Raw genomic sequence first — 25,818 nt, forward strand, 5'->3', positions numbered from 1 at the left:
GGCTTTTGGGTTGGGCATGGCTGTTAGATGGCTGTTGTTTGGGAAACTTCCCGTTATTATTCCTCAAATATCCTGTCTAATACCAACTGGACCTACTGTATATATGCTATCTTTAATCGAATAGACTTACTTAGGAAACGCAGTACTTATGCGATGCGATTTAATGAACTAATATACCTAAAATATACTTGAATTAACATTTATTACAATTCAAACATTTGATACGCGGTAAATATCTCATATAATTCTCTGAAAGTTATAAATATCATACATTTAATATTATTATTTTGAGATATTTTTTTACTCACGAAAACTTAACGGGCTAGTATACTTGAAATATGTGAAAAATTAAACGACCAAATCAATTTTTCTATTGCAAAAAGACTAAAATTTCCAGTATACTCATTATTACAACAAGCTAAAGCAGTGGTTCTTAAACTTTTTCCAGCGCGACCCAAATCTGAGTTTTATGAATACTCGCGACCCAATCCTAAATAACGCAAAATGTGTTTTTAATGTTAGTACAGTTTGACTCAAATACAGACAACTATTTATTAGAAACAGTCCATTGACTCAGTGAGATTGATGAAACTGAAATTTCCTTTTCATTATATCTTCAATACACAGCTCTATTTTACTTAACGCAATACGCAAGTTGTCATGGGTATCAAGGCGATTGCGAGCTTAGTTTTGATAACCGTCAGTGCCGAATATCCTCGCTCGCACAAGTGCCTTGTCGCGAATTGTAGCAGAAAAGGCGACCGCTGTCCGTCGCAAACACGACATCGTAGCTGGCCTTCGGTATCTCTCGCAATATACAACTTTTTACTCATCAAATGTGCACACACTGCTTCGTTCGCGGTAAATGGTGCCTCGAGATGAAGTCACATTTTCTCTAGATATTGAATAATCTAATGTCGAGAAGCGAGCTTTTTCATTACGTCGTCTATTACAATTTACATTACCAAAAAGACACCCATTTTTGGTTATTTTAATATACTAAGACAACATTCCACGCGGTCAACACAACGACAAGCATGGTTACCGATACCATAAAAATAATACACAGGACTGGCATATCAGAATCGTGATGTAACAATGAGCTCACGACAGTTCTTTCCGTGAATGAAATTTTATATTTCATTATTTTTAAATACCAGAGTTTAGAAGCTAAATTGAAACATTGGGAAAGCTGAAAATTCGTCCTTCTTAGATTGCCCTTGCATTGAAGTTTTCAAATGTGCCTTTAGTCGGCTTGGGGTCTATAAGCGATAAATTTAAATGGGATCAATATCGTACGATAAAAACTCATTCATATATAAATTCGATTCCTGTTCCTTTCAACTTTTCTTCAACTTGTCTGTTTATTTCAGCAGATTGTTCCGCAGAAAAATAGATTTTCCATTTGCCAATGGTTCCTGGAATATTATAATTCACTAATAAGGGGAAGAATTAAAGATAAATATACAAATTCGTAGCTAAACTTCATAAAAATCCATCTAATAAATAATTTTACCAAAACATAAGCAGTGCAGAATAATCTCATAGAGACTAAATTCATTTTTATAAAAATTTTATACCTGTAAGGCATTGTTTAATTGCATGGCGACTCATTCCATCTTCTGATTTCGATACCATATCCGACTTTCTCATGTTGTCAATTGAACACTTTTTAACTATTTCATAGATTTCGTCATCCGATAGTTTTACTTCCAGGAATTCTGACAACTCTTTTGTTTTTTCGAAAGGATTCTTAATATAAAGTAAAATACATCTTAAGGTCAGGCCGTAAAAAATGTTATCTCATATCAATCACACATCAGTATTTCGCGTTACATACTCATATTTGTACGTACACAACGTATCCCATTTTTAACTAGTATGATGAAATTTCAAAACATAAAACATAGAAATATTCCAACATTCCGGAGTGAAGTTCTGAACTGACGTCTTTTAGGAGCCTTGATTAAGTGATCAGTTATTGTTGTTCAAAATTAGATCAATGTGGATTACCTTTATCATTTCTTCATACACGATCAATATTGCGTTTTTGTTGTTTTTTATATGCGGCAGCCAACTCAAAATGTGATCCAAATATGATTCTCCTTTTCGTATGCCCAGAGGAAGAGGATCTAATTGAATAAATAAAATATTATAATTTTATTCAAATGCTGTTTGCCTGATAATTGATGCTTTTTTGAGAACTTTCACTAAACGTTTTTTGGCATTAAAGATCCCAGTTATTAAACCAAAATAGTTTGGAATAGAGACTGAATAGTTTGCCCCTTCCTGAAAGAAAAAGACTTGTTGTTTATGAATGCTATCTAATACCTTTCATTTGTCGTTCAAAATAATCGTTCCAACCTTCGGGTGAAAATTTTGCTAATTCACCCTGCCAAGGAAATCCCTTAAGAAAATAAAAGTACGATACCAGCCTGTCCTTTGGATTCCGCAATGTGTAAACGATCTGAAAAAATGATTACTAATAATATTTTTCATTGCTTGTTTATTTATATTCTTTAAATACAACTTAAATTGTTTACCAAGTGGTATGTGAAACACTTCTTAACTACGTTATAAATTTGGTGGTATCTTTACTTTTGTAAATCTATCTATCACTTCGAATGATCGATACAATATTTTGTTTACAGAATTTTATTCTTTAAGCTATATTCTACTAAAGCTTGCCTTTATGTTCCTTTCTTTGTATTTTTCTAAATTCACCAATTCAGCTGGTAGATGCGTAACAAAATATCTTCTAGGTATAGGAATATTGTGCATGACATTGAACTTTGAAGCTAAAGACCCAACAAGAATGAGTTATCCTTTTAAAATAGCGACATTTGAAGAAATTATATAGTATATATTTAATAATTGACAAGCGTATTGTGTATGAGAGTAGCAATGCTGTAGTATACATTGAGTTGATGCTTTAAATGGAAGCAAAAATCATCAGTGTTATAGAGAGTACATTGTTTGATGTAATATACGTTTTACAATGCCAACAAATTGTATTGGAGCAAATCCTTAGCTAGGCTACCAAAGCGGTAACAATTTTTCTTTAAATAAAACAATTGTGAGTGGGTAGCCAATAAAATGATACGTATCTAAAAACCCAAGCTATTTATTTCTACAATAACCTACGTGTACATGTCTCAAGATACAAATGCGGTAAAGTGATATCTTTTGTCAGTTTATCATGTTTTTCGTCTCTTCCATACAATATCTGACGAATAATTTCCCGAGTCCATGTGGTGCCTAAAAAGAATACATAACTTGATATTGTCTGTCCTTTTTCTGTTTCATTTGTTTGTAGATTTTTATTAAACCTGTTTTTGCACACGATGCCACCATCACTTCGTTTTCTCTTGGCTCATGGTGATCGAAAGCAAAGGATACTGTATCTGGATGGAACTGTGGAATGAATAAATGATCATTCCATTCTAGAACTTTGTCCTCTGGAGAGTATGTGAAAGTATCTTGGAAATGAACGAAGTCTTTCTGGCACCATTCAGGTAATTCTTGTTTTAGATTTGCCATAGTGTTTACTATTTTTGATAAAACACTGAAATTATATAAAGGGCCAAGTCTTTCATATTCATGTAGAATATGATTGTATTGAAATAATAATATACAAAAGAAACGTGTTAACCTGCTTAGATTAAAACTACCTTTGTTCGGTCGTAAAACTCATACATAAAATGTATTTTGAACTAAACACTGAACCTGACTTTATATCTGCCGTGTTAAATGTAGTAAAATCGTCAATATCGATGTAATAAAAGAGTTTATTCGTAAGAATGTAGCATGCGATATTATTTCTTTTAGAAATTATTTCAGTCCGAACTTGAAAGAGATGTAACTTAACTATTCGATAGCAGCAACATTCATATTGTCATCCCATAAAACTACCAATCCCACAGACCCAGTAGACCAGGTGCTAAACAAGAAACGAAACAATAAGAATAGTAAGCACTTGTATTTCCACCCTTTTTTTCTCTATAAGCAACAGTAATTAAACCAAAAGCTGTGCCATTTAATACTGCCATCCGAATTATATTTTTGTAGTCACTACATCTAGTATATATTCGGATTATTGTATAATTCACGCGTTTCAAGAATTTGGATTCGACAGATAGTCCACGTCGTATTTATCGATTCCTTATCGAATTTTAATTATTAACACCCTCACATTGTACGTTCGCCACAATAAATCCTGGTGCAAACAACATCTAATCAAAATTGTGTGAGTGGTTCCATAGAATCTATTAAAAACCACACATACTTGAAGTAAAGTATCACAGGTTCTTATTAATTTGAAAAATTACTGATAAATCATGTATGTATATTTCGGAATAAAACTACTAAGTATGTGTACCTTAGAACTGGCATTTAAGATGTGAGACGTTTCTTGTTTTCGGACGGTTAGGTATTGGCGACTTTTCAACGCTTGAAGCGGATGAATTGCCACCCAGTGCACCAAATAGCAAGAAGATAAGAGAAACGGCTTTCGGAAATAAGCGAAAATATTTGCAATACTGTTGAAACTTGATTTTACTTTTTAGTTCTAACCTCAGGTACTCGCTGGATTCGACTCAATTTCTTGACTCATTACTCCGATTTGTGGAATCACATTAATGTCGGACTAGATCCTCACTAGTATTTATTGCTTTAAAACTTCAACTGATTTAATGTCTGATTGGCCCGTTGCAGAATATTAACCTTTCTAAGTAAACAGCAGTATTAGAGTGGTCTCAATTGCTACTGTGTAAGGTAAATAAAGTTGTACAAACGAATTCGTTTTTCAGGCAACTCAAATACTGTATGCAATATACTGTCGTCTGAAAGACAACAAGAGAAAGTTGTAAGTTTTCTCATAAATTTTTCAATGAATAAGCTAAATTAATTAAACTAATTACTTTGAATGAATTGTATCTATTCTATGTTCATTCATGCTTAGGCCTAACTAAACCTTGGCAGTGTAACCATTTACAACTCTGAAGACAATTTCGTTTAAATTGCATATGTACTAGTGGCTTATTCCCCCGGGAAGGGAATTAATTACATAATGCTCATAAAGATAAAATAATCATCATATCTATTTATACGCTTCAGCTGAATGCTATACTATTTTCTTTTATTGAACCAGTAGTAAAACCAGTAACACAAATCAATTCGACATAATTACTGGCTGTTCGAAAAGGTGTAAACCAGAATATATGAATCCAGATGACTTGCTGCATGTAAGTCTCTTATATTCAAATAGTATTGTATTGCATTGAATCAATATACAAAAAAACTGACGTGTTAATCTGCTTAGATTACAACTACATTTATTTGATAGTAGAACTCCATAAAATATATTTGAAACAAAACACAGGACCTGACTTTATATCTACACTGTTAAATGTAGTAAAATCATCAACGTGAATGTAATAAATCGGTTTATCCGTAACAATGTAGCATGTGTTATTGGACACGTTTGTTGGACACGTTTAGTGGACATAACGATCGTTTTGTTGGTATATTGTTCTTGGTGTTCTTTGACACTTTTTGGACACCTAATGGAAATATTAAAAAACCGCTTTTCTCTTTGATCACTGGACCAATTGCTTTGAAATTTTTAGTGGTTAAAGATGAAATTTTTCTCCAGAAGGATATTTAAGGCTTTTATTTATTTCAAATATTTCTGTTAGCTCAGTGAGATTTGTTTTTGTTTGCTATGACGTCACTGAACGTTCTGCAGACGCATATGCAGGCACTCCTCTTTTTGATCACCTGCCATCGAACGTTGGCGTGACGGCGGATTCTGAAAGTGGTCGCAACACTCGCAAGTTTTTCGAGGTTACCGGTGAATGGCGATGATGCTAAAGGTACGGTAGGCCGTACTGTACTGCTTCGCTTGGTGCGAATATATTTGTAGACTGTGGTCTAGAGGTACGGTAAACCGTACTTCACTGCTTCGCTTGGTGTGAATATATTTGTAGACTGTGGTCTAAAGGTACGGTAACCGGTACTGTACTGCTTCGCTTGGTGTGAATATATTTGTAGACTGTGGTATCTGCTGTTATAACACCGTGATAAATCGAATAAGTTGGTTTTGCAAAGAAGAAGCGTCCGACATTACAGGTAGGAGGGGGAATAGGAGGGGTGCGCATTTCCAATACGTCGATAATATCTTTGTCAACCAATTTGCGACCATCGTGTTTTTGTCTGTTTGATTGCGGTGATGTGGTGCTTTGTTTATACAGGTACTGGCAAGTCACCGCATATGATTCTTGGGGTATTATTCTGCGTGTCCATATATTTGAGCATTGCTCTCTTGTTATTTCTTTTAGATAATAATTCCGTCCGATTGGACCAAATCGTAACAACATGAATATGAATAAACTCGAGAGTGACGAAACTTAGCTATTCAATAGCAGCAATAATCATATTGTCAACACATAAAACTACCAATCCTACCTATTTAGTCAAAGGTTGTGCTATTTAATATTGACGTCTGAATTATGTTTTTGTAGTCACTGCATCTAATATAGATGCGGATTTGGGTAGAATCCAAGTGTTTTTAAGATTTGTATTCGACAGATAGTCCAAGTCGTATTTTTCGATTCCTCATTGAATTTTACATATTAACGCTCTTGTCTTATACGTTTGCCACTATAAATCTTGATGCAAATAATGTGATTGATCCCATAGGTTCTGTTAAAAAATCACACATATTCAAAGTATTTTATCACAGATTATTATTAATTAGAAAATTTGCTGATAAATCATCTATCTATATTTCGGCAAAGTATGTGTACCTTTTATCACAAATTATTAATAATTACAAAATTTGCTGATAAATCATCTATCTATATTTTGGCAAATTATGTGTACCTTGAATTGACATTTAATATGTTCGACGTTTCCTGGTTTCGGACGGTTACCTAATGACGACTTTCCAAAGCTTATTGTCAAAGCGAGTTTCGTCTCATATTTGTTTCTTTATTGTGGCCTGAATGCAAAGAAAATCAAGTAACGCTTAAATCGGATTAATTGCCTCGCAGTGCCACACTTCTGCACCATCGAGAAGATGAGATATACGGCATTTGTAGATAAGCGCAAATTGGTGCAACACTGTTGAAACGTGTTTTTTTACCTTTCAGTTATGACGTCAGGTACTCGGTCGATTCGACTCAATATCTTGATTTACTACTCCGATTTGTGGAATCCTAGTAATGTCGGACTAGATCAATTACAAACATTTAGTGCTCTTCAACTTCAACTAATTTAATGTACGAGTAGCCTACCTTATAAGCACATCGAAAAAATCAATGCGAAGTAGTTGGTAGTCACAACTGTTGTGCGTTCTCATTGCCAGAATCAATTATTAATCTGTCCCGATTGGCACATATTCCGTTGCAGGATATTAACTTTTCTAAGTGAACAGAATTATTAGAGTGGTCTCAATTGCTACAGTGTAAGGTGAATAAAGTTGTGCAAACAAAACTAGCTTTTCGCTACTGTATGCAATATATTACAAGTTGGTATGAAAGACGAAAAGAGAAAATTGTAAGTTTCATTACAAATGTTGCAATGAATAGGTTTTTATACTGTACCGGTTCTATTCTATGTTCATGCTTGGCAATGTGATCATTTGCAACTCTGAAAACATTTGTAATCAAAGTGCTATACCTCTATCAAACCTGGACCCGAAAACGTACCATAATATTATACTTACATATGTACCAGTGGTTTTTTTTACTCCCCGGGAAGGGAATGATTTACATAATACTCATGAAGATAAAATACTCATCATATCTATTCATATGCTTTAGATAAATGTTATAACATTTTCTTTTATTGAACCGGTATAACTTGTAACACAAATCAATTTGGCAAAATCACTGGCTTTTTTAAACTCGATTATATGAAGCTGTAATAACTTTTTTTCGTATTCAGGAGTACCGAGTCATAATAGGTAAAGAGAAGTTAATTTAAAAGTGTGTTTTATTGCACAGAAATCATCGTTTCGAAAATGCTTAAATTATCATAATATCCTAAGCGATTCAAATGTCTGCATACTAAGACAAATAATATATTTGTTTAAAGTTTTGTTTGGCCAAAGCCAGATTTTCTCAGACAAACATTATTCAACTACAACAGGAAGAGAATAATATAAATATGAAAAAAAAAATTTTTTGCAGAAACTAACATTATAAAGATAAGAAATAGTATTTATTGTTAATTTTTAATATATATATATTCTCCTTGCCTTCACAACACGCCCCAATCTATTTGGAACTTGACTGCACAAGGCACTATGACTTCTTCTGATATTCCGTCCCAACAAGTCATCAATTTATGCTTTAAAGCTTCGACACTTGTCCGAATGGAAGTGCAGAATTTACTCTCTAGAATACTACAGATGGCGAAATCCATAGGGTTCAGATCTGAAGAGGAAGGAGGCCATAATTCCCTCAGCCAGAGCTCACCCATATTCCTTCTACACAGTGGTGGGATTCAAATTTTTTGTCACCCGGTTCCTTTACAAAAGTCATATTTTTCAGCCGGTTCTGTTACAAACAAAACAGTAACCAGTAATGGTAACCGGTTTGCTGATCTCATAAAATTCCGTGAGACCGTTCTATAGAACCGGTGCGAACCGGCTGAATCCCACCACTGCTCCTACACTATTTTTGGACACGATTAGCTGTGTGAGATTTGGCTTCGTCATGACTTTCCCGATTCAAACAGTTTCTGAAACGCTGAACCTGTAGATGTCATAATAAACTTAATTCATGCAAATAGTAGGAACTGTCCTGATTCAAACACTGTTTTTTTTTTTACCTCAAAATTAATATTTGTCTACACTTGGACTGATCACAGGGTGTGTAAAGTAATGTTCATGCCGTTTCTCTTCTTGTTGTGGTTGAATATTGTTCGTCCGAGGAAGTCTGGACTTGGTCAGATGAAACGTTACAGAAATATATTTGTGTTAGTGTGCAGCAATGCTATTGAATCATTTAGTATAGTTATCTTCACTCTTGCCATAGCACCCTTGCATTATATTTATATTCATACGGATACACCGGCACAATAGCATAGAAGAAATAGTTAGTCCCGTAGAAATTTAATCAAGAGCACATCACATTAAATTGACGCATAATGCATACCTGCGTGGTTCCGTTAGCATTCTGATGATCTCCGTGCAAGTGACCATGGTTTGGATAAGTTACAATACGTTCAAATTGAGAGATAATACAAAGATTTAGGAGACAAGAGAGCAATGCTCAAATATGTGGACACACAGACAATTCCCCAAAAATCATATGTCATAGATATTTTAGGTCCTGTGACAATGATCAATTCTTCTTGATTATATTGAAACATCAATTGAAATATCTCGTGCTATGAGTCAATTACGTACCGTATCACGTACCACAGTCAAACATTTCACATAAAAACGTCACTAAATAACATACTTCAACTTAACACCACCTGAATCAACTTTCGGTACAGTGACTCTCACAACTGTTTAGGGCTGATGGACGACTCGACTACACGGACAACTCACCAGGCCTAGCTGTAGTCGAGTTGTCTGCCACCCATTTCACATGTCCCGTGAAAATGATCTGTTTTTATCCATTCAATTGCAACCTGAATTGAAATACTAAGGGCATTTGGTCCAGTAATCAATGAGAAAAGCGACTTTTTAGGTTTTCCACTAGGTGTTCAAAAACGTGTCAAAGAACAAGAACAACAAGAGAGCTATGCTCAAATATATGGACAGGTAGAGCCACATAATTTTGATGACGTCATAGCAAAAAAAAAGTACTAGCCTCCTGGAAAAAAATTCTATCTCTAATCACTGGAAATTTCAAAGCAATTGGTTCAGTAATCAAAGAGAAAAACAATTTCTTCAAAACGTGTCAAAGAACAACGAGAACAACACAAGAGAGCAATGCTTAAATATATAGACACGAAAGCTCTTTACAATAATTACATCACGCTGTTAAACCAGAAAATATTTTTTGCATTGATAAAACCGCAACCACGATATTTCATAACATGTTGAACACTATTGGTACATTGTAATGCTTCCTTATTGGCATATTTATGTTGTTTACCGCAGAACTGTAATGAAAAAAGCTAAAAGATAAGCATAAACATAGCAGCTGTGCAAGCGTACAAATAAAATGGAAAAAGTTAATTTGACTGCAAATGCAGTGAGAGTAACATTTAAAATTTTAAATAAACGTGATATGCTTTGGCACTTATCTACGTCACATGTTAAAAATTATCGGAGAAGTTGTAAAGTTCTTCCTTAGCATACTTTAGTTATTCACGGCAAAACTGTAACGAAAAGATGAGAGCGTAATTCACAGTGATATGGTACCGGTGCCTTAACTCACCAGTACCATACTTTATCTGTAAGTCTGATACCGGTATTCGATGGTGGAATGGTTCTTCTTTGGCATGTACAAACTCAATTCATTTTATGTTATCAAAATAAACTAATACGCTAGTATACAAAACTTGAATTTGTGCAATAGTAAGTCACCGTGCTGCGTTACCGTACGTTCGCTTCTTCGCCGCAATCGCCACAAGGTGCCGCTATTTTTCATTGTGATCACCAATTCGCACAAAAAAAAGATGAAAGATCTTGAAATATTAATATCTTCGCTAGAAACCAAGTATGCCAGTCACCAATCTGATGACAATATGCAACAACTGGAAATTGCAAAGCAGTCTCTAAATGAATTGTTGAAGCAAAAAACTCGTGGCTACCTGATTAGAAGTAAAATTAAATGGGCTGAAGAAGGGGAACATAATACAAAATATTTTTTCGGTCTTGAAAAGAGGCATAAACAAAGGACATCTATTGCACAACTGTATGAAAATGATAGAATAATCTCAGATCAAGAACAAATATTGAAATGTATCAAATTATTTTATACAGAATTATACTCGGAAACATCATCACATAATGTTGATATAGAAGAAATATTGCAAGGGATCGATATACCACACATGGAACCTGAAGTTTCAGACCTATGTCCTGGTGTTATCACAGAAGGTGCTTGTTTCGAGGCTTTGAAATCCATGAAATCTGACAAAACACCCGGGCTTGATGGTCTTCCAGCAGAGTTTTATAAGGTGTTTTGGAAGGATATCAAACATCTTTTGATGGCTAGCTACAATCATTCATTTTGTAAAGGGACTTTAAGCAAAACACAGAAAAGAGGATTAATAACTCTTCTTCCTAAGAAAGGACAAACTGAACATTGTATAAGCAATTATCGCCCAATAACTTTATTAAACGTGGACTATAAAATACTGAGCAAAACATTAACAAACCAAATGAGTAATGTAATCAACGAAATTGTTGATCTTGATCAAACTGGATTTATTAAGGGGAGGAATATAGGGGATAATATTCGACTGATTTGTGATGTGATTGACATAACCGTTGCTGAATCATTGCCTGGGGCTTTAATTTTCCTTGATATACAAAAAGCATATGATAGTGTGAAATGGGATTTCTTGTTCAAAATTCTTCATATATTTGGATTTGATCTTAAATTCATAAAATGGGTTAAAATCCTTTACAATGATATACAGTGTTGTGTTACAAACAATGGTCATATTTCAAATGATTTTGTAGTCCATAGAGGCCTAAGGCAAGGTGATTCTTTCAGTTGTCTTACATTTTTACTGGTAATTGAAATTTTTGCAAACATGGTCAGGCAAAACCCAAAAATTGAACCCATAAAATGGAGGGATATTTCTATAAAAATTTCTATGCTTGCTGATGATGTGACAGTAATGACCAATGGATCAAAATCTAGTATTGATGCCCTTTTTCAAACTTCAAACATTTTTGGGATTATATCTGGGTGCAAAATTAATATAGCAAAATGTCAAGCAATGTATATTGGCACTAAGATTGGAACCTCCCCGATTAGTAGTGAATATGGTCTGAATTGGAACGATGAAATTAAAATATTGGGTGTTATTCTGTCAAACAAAATGGAGGGTATATACAGCAAAAATTTTCCTCAAATATTAGATAAAGTCAAAAAGCTACTTCAGGTGTGGAAAACAAGAAATTTGACGTTTTTGGGAAGGGTTTGCATTATTAAGTCTCTCATTCTACCCCAGATATTATACCATGCAACTGTTTTACCAATCGATGTTCCTGAAAGTTTTTTGACTGAATTGAATAGAAATATATATGTTTTTATATGGGGTTCAACTTGGGAGCGGATCAAACGAAATACATTGATTGGCCCCAAAGAAAAGGGAGGTGTTGATATGATAGATATAAAAAATTTTATTGTTGCCCAAAAAATTAAATTCATTCAAACACTCTTGAATGAGGAAGTTAATCCAGTGTGGAAATTGATTGAGATGGAAGTGCTTAGCCAATACTGTTTTCAAGCATTGCTTGAAGGAAAATTGAGCTCAAATTCATATGTTCTGAAGCATTTACCTTTAACATCCATACGAAATGTATTTAAAAACTGGTATTTCTGTAAAAATTTGCTTTTTGATTGGAAAATGTCAAATTTTGATCAACCTATATGGTACAACAAAAGTATTTCTTATGCCAGAAAACAATTTTTTATAAAGTCTTGGTATGATCATGGTATAAAAGCTGTAAGACATTTAGCAAATGTGGGTAATTTGTTTACTTATAGAGAGTTGACTGAAAAATATGGCATGCAATATAGTGATGAAGAGTATGTGAATTATTATCGCATCACTGGAGTTCTACCCGATTATTGGTTATGCAATATTGGAAACTGTGTTGATTTTAGTGTAATAAGTGACACTGAAGAGAATGTATGTCATTTTATTTCTGAAACATTCGAATCAGGAAAAGTAAATAAAAGCATCTATAAAAAGTTGAACCTTATCAAATTTATATCCCCTGATAAATCAAGAAAAAAATGGACAGATCTTTTGTATTTAGAGAGTGATTTTAATTGGAATAAATTGTATATGGATATCTTTTATTGTACTATTGAAACTAAATTGCAATCTTTTCATGTAAAGCTATTTCATGGTGCCATAGTACTAAACGATAGATTATATAAATTTAAACTTGTTTCATCAGAGTTATGTGATTTCTGTCATTCGAATGTTGAAACTACTGACCATTTCTTCTATGATTGTATAGTTGTCCAACAGTTTTGGGAATTTCTGAACATGTGGATATATTCAAAAACAGGGATTAATTTTAACTTTTCAAAAAAAGATTGCATGTTGGGATATGTTTGCCAATTCTATAACAAATTGTGTAATTGTATACTTCTTACTGCCCGGTTTTATCTATATCGTTGTAAGATACAGAAAAAGAAACCACTGTTCTATGTTTTTACCTCATATCTTCATGAAGTGAGGGAAATTGAGCGGTTCATTGCACATAAAAATGGCAAAATAAAGAAACATTATCAAAAATGGAAAATTTTAGGATATACACACAATAATTGATTATTTTTATATGATGAATTGTGATTATGTAGTTTCTATGAATATTGATTAATAATGCTGTAGATATTGTAGATGTATCGATTAACTGTGTTTTATATAATAATAAATATATATAAAAAAAAAAAAAAAAAAAAAAAAAAAAAAAAAAAAAAAAAAACTAATCTCTTGAAGTCCACAGAAAATTTTGAAATAAATAAAAGTAATTTTTTGCATTCTATAAAAGGTCGTATATACATAATACAATCTAAGACAATCTGAAAAAAATGTGCTACCGAAGGGTGCCATATTTAAAGCCATGCCCTTTTTTCGAAATGTGGAAAGTTATCTTGGTTAAGATGTTTTCGGTAAATTACGGCAAGATTCATTTACAAATAATTTGCTGTCAAATCTCATTCTAGATTGGATTTAGACAAAATCAACTGATAGGCTGGAACCAAAACTTCTTTAGTTTTTGTATCTCTCGATATTAAATCATTTTTAACTGCTTTCCAGATGCCTAATTTTCAATTGTCCGATCTTACAAATTCATTAGCGTCTGCTCTGCATTTTCCTTGAACTGTTCGCTGCTCAGCAAGTGACAGCATTATGAATCGCGTTGTTCGCTTACGCTGTTAGGACGTTGTTACGTCATAGGCATAGATAATAAATTGGACTAATATATAAGCTTTGCAGCGCAAAGGGAACCAGATCAAACTGAATTAAAAACTAGTTTTGCTGGCCGCACACAATTCCAAATTGGCACTTCTCCGCGGGCCGCTCAATTTGGCCGCGGGCCGCACATTGCACACCCCTGCCATAGAGTATACTTAAATTACCATTTCTTGAAATTTATATTTTATTTATATTCTTACAACATTTGATACGCGGTAAATATTTCATATATTTCTATGAAAATTATAAATAATATAAATTTAGTGTATATATATTTAAATTATATATATATATATGAAAAATTAAACGACCAAATTAAATTTTTTAATGCTAAAAGACTAAAGTTCCCAGTATACTCATTAGTACATTAATAACAAGCTTAAGCGATTGGCAAGAATAATAAAGTTTATACTGAATTAATACAAGTTCTCAAATTTGCTTCCAGTCGGCTTGGGGCCTAACGGTTAAATTAGAATGAGTTGAATATTCTACGATAAAAACTTATTCATATATAAATTCGATTCCTGTTTCTTTCATCTTTTCTTCAACTTGTCTATCTATTTCATCAGATTGTTCCGCGGTAAAATAGTTTTTCCACTTGCCAATGGTTCCTGAAATATAATAACTCACTAAGAAAGGGAAGAATTAAAGACAAATATACAAATTCGTGGCTAAACAGCATACAAAACTATCTAATAAATATACCAAAACACAAGTATTGCAGCATAATCTTATGACGCAACGAACTAATTTATAAAACTTTTGTACCTGTAAAGCATTGCTTAGTTGCATGGCGATTCATTCCATCTTCTGATTTCGATTCCATATCCGACTTCTTCATGTTGTCAATTGAACAATTTTTAACTATTTCATAGATTTCGTCATCTGATAGTTCTACTCCCAAGAATTCTGACAACTCTTTTGTTTTTTCGAAAGGATTCTTGATATAAAACAAAATACATTTTGAGGTCAGGCTGTAAGAAATGTCATCTCATATCAATTACACAGTAATTCGCATTATACACTCATGTTTGTACGTATACAACGTATTCCATTTTTAAAGCTAGTTGTATGATAAAATTTCAAAACATAGAAATATTTCAAAATTAAAATTTTTTAAACAGACATCTTTTAGATGGCTTGATTGAGTGATCATTTGTTGTTGTTCAGAATTAGTTCAATATGGATTACTTTTATCATTTCTTCATACACGATCAATATTGCATTCTTGTTGTTTTTTATATGCGGCAGCCAACTCAAAATGTGATCCAAATATGATTCTCCTTTTCGTATGGCCAGAGGAAGAGGATCTAATTGAATAAAATTTTCTATTTATTTTCTAATTGATTATTTTATTATTTTCAATCCAATGTCGTTTGCCTGATAATTGATGCTTTTCAAAGGAATTTTTGTATTAGACAATTAAAAAAAAAGGTTTTCAATAAACGTTTTTTGACATTAAAGATCCCAGTTATTTAACCAAAATACTTTGGACTAGACACTAAATCTTTGGTCTCTTTCTGGCATAAAATAATATTGTATGTAAATAATCGCTTTCACTAAACATTTTTCGACATTAGATTTTAGTTATTTAAGCAAAATACTTTGGATTATCGACTACATTTTTTGCATTTTCATAAAATAACATTGTTGTTTGTCCCCAGTCTGTGAATGCTATTACCTTTCATTTGTCGTTCAAAATAATCGTTTCAATCATCGGGTGAAAATCTTGCTAATTCACCCTGCCAAGGAAATCCCTTAACAAAATGAAAGAACGATACCAGCCTGTCCTTTGGATTCCGCAATGTGTAAACGATCTGAAGAATGATCACAAATAAAATTTTTCATTGCTTGTTTATTCATATTTTGTAAATACAATTTAAATTGTTTACTAAGTGGCATATAATACAGCTCTTCACTATGTTATATTTTACTTTTGTAAATCTATAATATCACTTCGAATGATCGATAGAATATTTTATTTCCAGAATTTTATTCTCTTAGCTTATATATACGTAACATAGGCTTGCCTTTATGTTCCTTTTTTCGTATTTTTCTAAATTCACCAATTCAGCTGGTAGATGTGTAACAAAATATCTTCTAGGTATAGGAATATTGTGCATGACATTGAACTTTGAAGCTAAAATATACGACGACAACCATCAAGCATAAGTTATCACTTTGAAATAGCGACATTTGAGAAATCTACATAGTATTAAATAAATAACAAGCGTACTGTGTTTGGGAAAAACAATGTTGTAGTGTATATTGAATTGTCTATTTTGAATGGAAGTAAAAATCATCAGTGCTATATAGGGCTCATTGTATGTTATTTACGTTTTAAAATGCCAACAAACAGTATCAAAGCAAACCCAATAGTAGGGCTACAAACGCGATAACATTGATCACGGTTTTTCTTAGTAAAAACAGTTGTAAGTGGGCATTCAATAGAATGATATGTATTTGTAACAATGTATCTATTAATTTCTACAATAACCTACGTGTACATGTTTCAAGATACAAATGCGGTAAAGTGATATCTTTTGTCAGTTTATCAAGTTTTTCGTCTCTTCCATACAATATCTGACGAATAATTTCTCGAGTCCATGTTGTGCCTAAAAAGAATACATAACTTGATATTGTCTGTCATTTTTCTGTTTCTTTTATTTGTAACTATTTTTTAAACCTGTTTTTACACACGATGCCACCATCACTTCGTTTTCTCTTGGCTCATGATGATCGAATGCATAAGATACTGTATCTGGATGGAACTGCGGAATGAATAAATGATCATTCCATTCTAGAACTTTGTCTTCTGGAGAGTATGTGAAAGTATCTTGGAAATGGACGAAGTCTTTCTGGCACCATTCAGGTAGTTCTTGTTTTAGATTTGCCATAGAGTTTATTATTTACAAAAAACACTGCAATTATATGAAAGGGCCAAGTCTTGCATATTCAAATAAAATTTGATTGCATTGAAATAATAATATATAAAAGAAAAGTGTCAACCTTCTTATATTTAAACTACCTTTGCTCGGTCGTAAAACTCCATAAAATGTATTTTGAACAAAACACTGAACCTGACTTTATATCTGCCGTGTTAAATGTAGTAAAATCGTCATTATGATATAATAAAAGAGTTTATCCGTAAGAATGTAGCATGCGATATTATTTATTTTAGAAATTAATTCAGTCCGATGGAACCATATCGTAACAACATGAATTATAATTAAACTTGAAAGAGATGTAACTTAACTATTCGATAGCAACAATATTCATATTGTCATCCAAAAAAAACTACCAATCCCACTATTCCACAGACCCAGTAGATCAGGTGCTAAACAGGAAACGAAACCATAAGAATGATAAGCACTCGCGCTATTTTCCCCCTATAAGCAACAGTAATTAAATAAGAAGCTGTTCCATTTAATACTGCCATCCGAATTATATTTTTGTAGTCACTGTGTCTATTACGTTCGGATTTGGGTATAATCCACCCGTTTTAAGAATTTGAATTTAAGAATCCTACTTTTCTACAAGCCCAGTGAGGTCTTTCCTGTAGACAACAGTAATTAAATTAAAGATTGTGTATTCAATATTGACGTCTGAATTCTATTTTTGTAGTCACTGCATCTATTATAGATGCGGATTTGGGTAGAATCCAAGTGTTTTCAGGATTGGCATTCGTCAGATAGTCTAAGTCGTATTAATGATTCCTTATTGAATTTCACATATTAACGCTCTCGTTTTGTCCGTTTGCCACTACAAATCTTGGCGCAAACAATGTTTAATCCAAATGATGTGTGGTGTGGTACAAATGATTGGTCTCATAGGTTCTGTTGAAATATCACACATATCTAAAGTATTCAATCACAAATTATTATTAATTAGAAAATTTGCTGATAAATCATCTATCTATATTTCGGCAAAGTATAAGTACCTTAAATCACAAATTATTATTAATTAGAAAATTTGCTAATAAATCATGTATCTATATTTCGGCAAATTATGTGTACCTTGAATTGGCATTTAGTATATTCGATTCGATTTCCTGGTTTCGAACGGCTTTCCAAAGCTTATTGTCAAGGCCAGTTTCGTCTCATATTTGTTTCTTTATTGTGGCCTGAATGCCAAAAAAAAAACAAGTAGCGCTAGTGACGGGCTAGGTCCATCACGAGTATTTAGTGCTCTGCAAGTCTCTCTGCAACTTCAACTATTAATGCACGAGTACCTTAAAAGCACATCTAAATAAGCACTGCAAAGTAGTTGGAAGTTACAACTAATGTACGTTCTTATTGCCAGAGTCAATTATTAACCTGCTTGACCGACATATATTCCTCTGTAGAATACAAACCTTTTTTTAGTAAACAGTATCATTAGAGTGGTCTCGATAGCTACAATGTAAGGCGATTGAAGTTGTGCAAACAAAACTCAATTTCCAGGCAGTTCAAATACTGTACGGTGTACGCAATATATATTACTAAGTGGGTTGGTTTGGCAGACGAATAGGTTTTTCAATGAATAGGTTTTTGAACTATACCGGTTCCATTCAATGTTCATGCTTAAACCTTGGCAATGTGACCATTTGCAACTCTGAAGTCATTTGTGATTAAATTGGTATTTCTATATTATATCTAGAATAGAAAACGTACCATATTATACTTTCATATGCATTAGTAGCTTTTGGCCCCCGGGAAGGGGCTGATTAAACTTTTGCTTATAAAGATAAAATACCAATCATTTTTATTCATACATCATATTCAATGATCCATTCTTCTTGATTATATTGAAACATCAATTGAAATATCTCGTGCTATGAGTCAATTACGTACCGTATCACGTACCACAGTCAAACATTTCACATAAAAACGTCACTAAATAACATACTTCAACTTAACACCACCTGAATCAACTTTCGGTACAGTGACTCTCACAACTGTTTAGGGCTGATGGACGACTCGACTACACGGACAACTCACCAGGCCTAGCTGTAGTCGAGTTGTCTGCCACCCATTTCACATGTCCCGTGACAATGATCTGTTTTTATCCATTCAATTGCAACCTGAATTGAAATACTAAGGGCATTTGGTCCAGTAATCAATAAGAAAAGCGACTTTTTAGGTTTTCCACTAGGTGTTCAAAAACGTGTCAAAGAACAAGAACAACAAGAGAGCTATGCTCAAATATATGGACAGGTAGAGCCACATAATTTTGATGACGTCATAGCAAAAAAAAAGTACTAGCCTCCTGGAAAAAAAATTATATCTCTAATCACTGGAAATTTCAAAGCAATTGGTTCAGTAATCAAAGAGAAAAACAATTTCTTCAAAACGTGTCAAAGAACAACGAGAACAACACAAGAGAGCAATGCTTAAATATATAGACACGAAAGCTCTTTACAATAATTACATCACGCTGTTAAACCAGAAAATATTTTTTGCATTGATAAAACCGCAACCACGATATTTCATAACATGTTGAACACTATTGGTACATTGTAATGCTTCCTTATTGGCATATTTATGTTGTTTACCGCAGAACTGTAATGAAAAAAGCTAAAAGATAAGCATAAACATAGCAGCTGTGCAAGCGTACAAATAAAATGGAAAAAGTTAATTTGACTGCAAATGCAGGGAGAGTAACATTTAAAATTTTAAATAAACGTGATATGCTTTGGCACTTATCTACGTCACATGTTAAAAATTATCGGAGAAGTTGTAAAGTTCTTCCTTAGCATACTTTAGTTATTCACGGCAAAACTGTAACGAAAAGATGAGAGCGTAATTCACAGTGTTATGGTACCGGTGCCTTAACTCACCAGTACCATACTTTATCTGTAAGTCTGATACCGGTATTCGATGGTGGAATGGTTCTTCTTTGGCATGTACAAACTCAATTCATTTTATGTTATCAAAATAAACTAATACGCTAGTATACAAAACTTGAATTTGTGCAATAGTAAGTCACCGTGCTGCGTTACCGTACGTTCGCTTCTTCGCCGCAATCGCCACAAGGTGCCGCTATTTTTCATTGTGATCACCAATTCGCACAAAAAAACTAATCTCTTGAAGTCCACAGAAAATTTTGAAATAAATAAAAGTAATTTTTTGCATTCTATAAAAGGTCGTATATACATAATACAATCTAAGACAATCTGAAAAAAATGTGCTACCGAAGGGTGCCATATTTAAAGCCATGCCCTTTTTTCGAAATGTGGAAAGTTATCTTGGTTAAGATGTTTTCGGTAAATTACGGCAAGATTCATTTACAAATAATTTGCTGTCAAATCTCATTCTAGATTGGATTTAGACAAAATCAACTGATAGGCTGGAACCAAAACTTCTTTAGTTTTTGTATCTCTCGATATTAAATCATTTTTAACTGCTTTCCAGATGCCTAATTTTCAATTGTCCGATCTTACAAATTCATTAGCGTCTGCTCTGCATTTTCCTTGAACTGTTCGCTGCTCAGCAAGTGACAGCATTATGAATCGCGTTGTTCGCTTACGCTGTTAGGACGTTGTTACGTCATAGGCATAGATAATAAATTGGACTAATATATAAGCTTTGCAGCGCAAAGGGAACCAGATCAAACTGAATTAAAAACTAGTTTTGCTGGCCGCACACAATTCCAAATTGGCACTTCTCCGCGGGCCGCTCAATTTGGCCGCGGGCCGCACATTGCACACCCCTGCCATAGAGTATACTTAAATTACCATTTCTTGAAATTTATATTTTATTTATATTCTTACAACATTTGATACGCGGTAAATATTTCATATATTTCTATGAAAATTATAAATAATATAAATTTAGTGTATATATATTTAAATTATATATATATATATGAAAAATTAAACGACCAAATTAAATTTTTTAATGCTAAAAGACTAAAGTTCCCAGTATACTCATTAGTACATTAATAACAAGCTTAAGCGATTGGCAAGAATAATAAAGTTTATACTGAATTAATACAAGTTCTCAAATTTGCTTCCAGTCGGCTTGGGGCCTAACGGTTAAATTAGAATGAGTTGAATATTCTACGATAAAAACTTATTCATATATAAATTCGATTCCTGTTTCTTTCATCTTTTCTTCAACTTGTCTATCTATTTCATCAGATTGTTCCGCGGTAAAATAGTTTTTCCACTTGCCAATGGTTCCTGAAATATAATAACTCACTAAGAAAGGGAAGAATTAAAGACAAATATACAAATTCGTGGCTAAACAGCATACAAAACTATCTAATAAATATACCAAAACACAAGTATTGCAGCATAATCTTATGACGCAACGAACTAATTTATAAAACTTTTGTACCTGTAAAGCATTGCTTAGTTGCATGGCGATTCATTCCATCTTCTGATTTCGATTCCATATCCGACTTCTTCATGTTGTCAATTGAACAATTTTTAACTATTTCATAGATTTCGTCATCTGATAGTTCTACTCCCAAGAATTCTGACAACTCTTTTGTTTTTTCGAAAGGATTCTTGATATAAAACAAAATACATTTTGAGGTCAGGCTGTAAGAAATGTCATCTCATATCAATTACACAGTAATTCGCATTATACACTCATGTTTGTACGTATACAACGTATTCCATTTTTAAAGCTAGTTGTATGATAAAATTTCAAAACATAGAAATATTTCAAAATTAAAATTTTTTAAACAGACATCTTTTAGATGGCTTGATTGAGTGATCATTTGTTGTTGTTCAGAATTAGTTCAATATGGATTACTTTTATCATTTCTTCATACACGATCAATATTGCATTCTTGTTGTTTTTTATATGCGGCAGCCAACTCAAAATGTGATCCAAATATGATTCTCCTTTTCGTATGGCCAGAGGAAGAGGATCTAATTGAATAAAATTTTCTATTTATTTTCTAATTGATTATTTTATTATTTTCAATCCAATGTCGTTTGCCTGATAATTGATGCTTTTCAAAGGAATTTTTGTATTAGACAATTAAAAAAAAAGGTTTTCAATAAACGTTTTTTGACATTAAAGATCCCAGTTATTTAACCAAAATACTTTGGACTAGACACTAAATCTTTGGTCTCTTTCTGGCATAAAATAATATTGTATGTAAATAATCGCTTTCACTAAACATTTTTCGACATTAGATTTTAGTTATTTAAGCAAAATACTTTGGATTATCGACTACATTTTTTGCATTTTCATAAAATAACATTGTTGTTTGTCCCCAGTCTGTGAATGCTATTACCTTTCATTTGTCGTTCAAAATAATCGTTTCAATCATCGGGTGAAAATCTTGCTAATTCACCCTGCCAAGGAAATCCCTTAACAAAATGAAAGAACGATACCAGCCTGTCCTTTGGATTCCGCAATGTGTAAACGATCTGAAGAATGATCACAAATAAAATTTTTCATTGCTTGTTTATTCATATTTTGTAAATACAATTTAAATTGTTTACTAAGTGGCATATAATACAGCTCTTCACTATGTTATATTTTACTTTTGTAAATCTATAATATCACTTCGAATGATCGATAGAATATTTTATTTCCAGAATTTTATTCTCTTAGCTTATATATACGTAACATAGGCTTGCCTTTATGTTCCTTTTTTCGTATTTTTCTAAATTCACCAATTCAGCTGGTAGATGTGTAACAAAATATCTTCTAGGTATAGGAATATTGTGCATGACATTGAACTTTGAAGCTAAAATATACGACGACAACCATCAAGCATAAGTTATCACTTTGAAATAGCGACATTTGAGAAATCTACATAGTATTAAATAAATAACAAGCGTACTGTGTTTGGGAAAAACAATGTTGTAGTGTATATTGAATTGTCTATTTTGAATGGAAGTAAAAATCATCAGTGCTATATAGGGCTCATTGTATGTTATTTACGTTTTAAAATGCCAACAAACAGTATCAAAGCAAACCCAATAGTAGGGCTACAAACGCGATAACATTGATCACGGTTTTTCTTAGTAAAAACAGTTGTAAGTGGGCATTCAATAGAATGATATGTATTTGTAACAATGTATCTATTAATTTCTACAATAACCTACGTGTACATGTTTCAAGATACAAATGCGGTAAAGTGATATCTTTTGTCAGTTTATCAAGTTTTTCGTCTCTTCCATACAATATCTGACGAATAATTTCTCGAGTCCATGTTGTGCCTAAAAAGAATACATAACTTGATATTGTCTGTCATTTTTCTGTTTCTTTTATTTGTAACTATTTTTTAAACCTGTTTTTACACACGATGCCACCATCACTTCGTTTTCTCTTGGCTCATGATGATCGAATGCATAAGATACTGTATCTGGATGGAACTGCGGAATGAATAAATGATCATTCCATTCTAGAACTTTGTCTTCTGGAGAGTATGTGAAAGTATCTTGGAAATGGACGAAGTCTTTCTGGCACCATTCAGGTAGTTCTTGTTTTAGATTTGCCATAGAGTTTATTATTTACAAAAAACACTGCAATTATATGAAAGGGCCAAGTCTTGCATATTCAAATAAAATTTGATTGCATTGAAATAATAATATATAAAAGAAAAGTGTCAACCTTCTTATATTTAAACTACCTTTGCTCGGTCGTAAAACTCCATAAAATGTATTTTGAACAAAACACTGAACCTGACTTTATATCTGCCGTGTTAAATGTAGTAAAATCGTCATTATGATATAATAAAAGAGTTTATCCGTAAGAATGTAGCATGCGATATTATTTATTTTAGAAATTAATTCAGTCCGATGGAACCATATCGTAACAACATGAATTATAATTAAACTTGAAAGAGATGTAACTTAACTATTCGATAGCAACAATATTCATATTGTCATCCAAAAAAAACTACCAATCCCACTATTCCACAGACCCAGTAGATCAGGTGCTAAACAGGAAACGAAACCATAAGAATGATAAGCACTCGCGCTATTTTCCCCCTATAAGCAACAGTAATTAAATAAGAAGCTGTTCCATTTAATACTGCCATCCGAATTATATTTTTGTAGTCACTGTGTCTATTACGTTCGGATTTGGGTATAATCCACCCGTTTTAAGAATTTGAATTTAAGAATCCTACTTTTCTACAAGCCCAGTGAGGTCTTTCCTGTAGACAACAGTAATTAAATTAAAGATTGTGTATTCAATATTGACGTCTGAATTCTATTTTTGTAGTCACTGCATCTATTATAGATGCGGATTTGGGTAGAATCCAAGTGTTTTCAGGATTGGCATTCGTCAGATAGTCTAAGTCGTATTAATGATTCCTTATTGAATTTCACATATTAACGCTCTCGTTTTGTCCGTTTGCCACTACAAATCTTGGCGCAAACAATGTTTAATCCAAATGATGTGTGGTGTGGTACAAATGATTGGTCTCATAGGTTCTGTTGAAATATCACACATATCTAAAGTATTCAATCACAAATTATTATTAATTAGAAAATTTGCTGATAAATCATCTATCTATATTTCGGCAAAGTATAAGTACCTTAAATCACAAATTATTATTAATTAGAAAATTTGCTAATAAATCATGTATCTATATTTCGGCAAATTATGTGTACCTTGAATTGGCATTTAGTATATTCGATTCGATTTCCTGGTTTCGAACGGCTTTCCAAAGCTTATTGTCAAGGCCAGTTTCGTCTCATATTTGTTTCTTTATTGTGGCCTGAATGCCAAAAAAAAAACAAGTAGCGCTAGTGACGGGCTAGGTCCATCACGAGTATTTAGTGCTCTGCAAGTCTCTCTGCAACTTCAACTATTAATGCACGAGTACCTTAAAAGCACATCTAAATAAGCACTGCAAAGTAGTTGGAAGTTACAACTAATGTACGTTCTTATTGCCAGAGTCAATTATTAACCTGCTTGACCGACATATATTCCTCTGTAGAATACAAACCTTTTTTTAGTAAACAGTATCATTAGAGTGGTCTCGATAGCTACAATGTAAGGCGATTGAAGTTGTGCAAACAAAACTCAATTTCCAGGCAGTTCAAATACTGTACGGTGTACGCAATATATATTACTAAGTGGGTTGGTTTGGCAGACGAATAGGTTTTTCAATGAATAGGTTTTTGAACTATACCGGTTCCATTCAATGTTCATGCTTAAACCTTGGCAATGTGACCATTTGCAACTCTGAAGTCATTTGTGATTAAATTGGTATTTCTATATTATATCTAGAATAGAAAACGTACCATATTATACTTTCATATGCATTAGTAGCTTTTGGCCCCCGGGAAGGGGCTGATTAAACTTTTGCTTATAAAGATAAAATACCAATCATTTTTATTCATACATCATATTCAATGATCCATTCTTCTTGATTATATTGAAACATCAATTGAAATATCTCGTGCTATGAGTCAATTACGTACCGTATCACGTACCACAGTCAAACATTTCACATAAAAACGTCACTAAATAACATACTTCAACTTAACACCACCTGAATCAACTTTCGGTACAGTGACTCTCACAACTGTTTAGGGCTGATGGACGACTCGACTACACGGACAACTCACCAGGCCTAGCTGTAGTCGAGTTGTCTGCCACCCATTTCACATGTCCCGTGACAATGATCTGTTTTTATCCATTCAATTGCAACCTGAATTGAAATACTAAGGGCATTTGGTCCAGTAATCAATAAGAAAAGCGACTTTTTAGGTTTTCCACT

The 25,818-nt window shown here is 33.0% G+C and overlaps 5 protein-coding genes across 9 annotated transcripts; all 5 read right to left on the reverse strand.

Annotated features, from left to right (window-relative positions):
- Nucleotides 1–418: 418 nt before the first annotated feature.
- On the reverse strand, nucleotides 419–3,595 carry LOC120346571 (amine sulfotransferase-like). Of its 3 annotated transcripts, none has more exons than XM_039416335.2 (7): nucleotides 3,330–3,595; nucleotides 3,145–3,258; nucleotides 2,689–2,798; nucleotides 2,365–2,467; nucleotides 2,014–2,132; nucleotides 1,581–1,752; nucleotides 419–1,418 (listed from the first exon to the last, which is right to left on the reverse strand). In XM_039416335.2, exons 1-7 carry the CDS (start codon nucleotides 3,538–3,540, stop codon nucleotides 1,309–1,311), a joined length of 939 nt encoding a protein of 312 aa, XP_039272269.2. In that variant the 5' UTR covers nucleotides 3,541–3,595; the 3' UTR covers nucleotides 419–1,308. The 3 variants fall into 3 exon arrangements, with proteins under 3 accessions (XP_039272269.2, XP_077971538.1, XP_077971539.1); XM_078115412.1 differs by having other exon boundaries at nucleotides 2,332–2,467; XM_078115413.1 differs by lacking the exon at nucleotides 2,689–2,798 and having other exon boundaries at nucleotides 2,432–2,467.
- Nucleotides 3,596–14,372: 10,777 nt separating this feature from the next.
- Nucleotides 14,373–15,688, reverse strand: LOC144425596 (sulfotransferase 1C2-like). The gene is made up of 3 exons (XM_078114905.1): nucleotides 15,328–15,688; nucleotides 14,905–15,076; nucleotides 14,373–14,747 (listed from the first exon to the last, which is right to left on the reverse strand). Exons 1-3 carry the CDS (start codon nucleotides 15,334–15,336, stop codon nucleotides 14,638–14,640), a joined length of 291 nt encoding a protein of 96 aa, XP_077971031.1. The 5' UTR covers nucleotides 15,337–15,688; the 3' UTR covers nucleotides 14,373–14,637.
- Nucleotides 15,689–15,867: 179 nt separating this feature from the next.
- On the reverse strand, nucleotides 15,868–18,491 carry LOC144425846 (sulfotransferase 1B1-like). Of its 2 annotated transcripts, none has more exons than XM_078115575.1 (3): nucleotides 16,823–18,491; nucleotides 16,638–16,751; nucleotides 15,868–15,953 (listed from the first exon to the last, which is right to left on the reverse strand). In XM_078115575.1, exons 1-3 carry the CDS (start codon nucleotides 17,031–17,033, stop codon nucleotides 15,895–15,897), a joined length of 384 nt encoding a protein of 127 aa, XP_077971701.1. In that variant the 5' UTR covers nucleotides 17,034–18,491; the 3' UTR covers nucleotides 15,868–15,894. The 2 variants fall into 2 exon arrangements, with proteins under 2 accessions (XP_077971701.1, XP_077971700.1); XM_078115574.1 differs by lacking the exon at nucleotides 15,868–15,953 and adding an exon at nucleotides 15,973–16,276.
- A 2,432-nt stretch (nucleotides 18,492–20,923) lies between these two features.
- On the reverse strand, nucleotides 20,924–22,239 carry LOC144425595 (sulfotransferase 1C2-like). Its single transcript, XM_078114904.1, has 3 exons — nucleotides 21,879–22,239; nucleotides 21,456–21,627; nucleotides 20,924–21,298 (listed from the first exon to the last, which is right to left on the reverse strand). The coding sequence occupies exons 1-3, from the start codon at nucleotides 21,885–21,887 to the stop codon at nucleotides 21,189–21,191; spliced, it is 291 nt and encodes a 96-aa protein (XP_077971030.1). The 5' UTR covers nucleotides 21,888–22,239; the 3' UTR covers nucleotides 20,924–21,188.
- Nucleotides 22,240–22,418: 179 nt separating this feature from the next.
- On the reverse strand, nucleotides 22,419–25,060 carry LOC144425845 (sulfotransferase 1B1-like). Of its 2 annotated transcripts, none has more exons than XM_078115573.1 (3): nucleotides 23,374–25,060; nucleotides 23,189–23,302; nucleotides 22,419–22,504 (listed from the first exon to the last, which is right to left on the reverse strand). In XM_078115573.1, exons 1-3 carry the CDS (start codon nucleotides 23,582–23,584, stop codon nucleotides 22,446–22,448), a joined length of 384 nt encoding a protein of 127 aa, XP_077971699.1. In that variant the 5' UTR covers nucleotides 23,585–25,060; the 3' UTR covers nucleotides 22,419–22,445. The 2 variants fall into 2 exon arrangements, with proteins under 2 accessions (XP_077971699.1, XP_077971698.1); XM_078115572.1 differs by lacking the exon at nucleotides 22,419–22,504 and adding an exon at nucleotides 22,524–22,827.
- Between the last annotated feature and the right edge of the window lie 758 nt (nucleotides 25,061–25,818).

Source organism: Styela clava, chromosome 8 (genome assembly GCF_964204865.1).
Source record: "Styela clava chromosome 8, kaStyClav1.hap1.2, whole genome shotgun sequence".
Classification (NCBI taxonomy): domain Eukaryota; kingdom Metazoa; phylum Chordata; class Ascidiacea; order Stolidobranchia; family Styelidae; genus Styela; species Styela clava.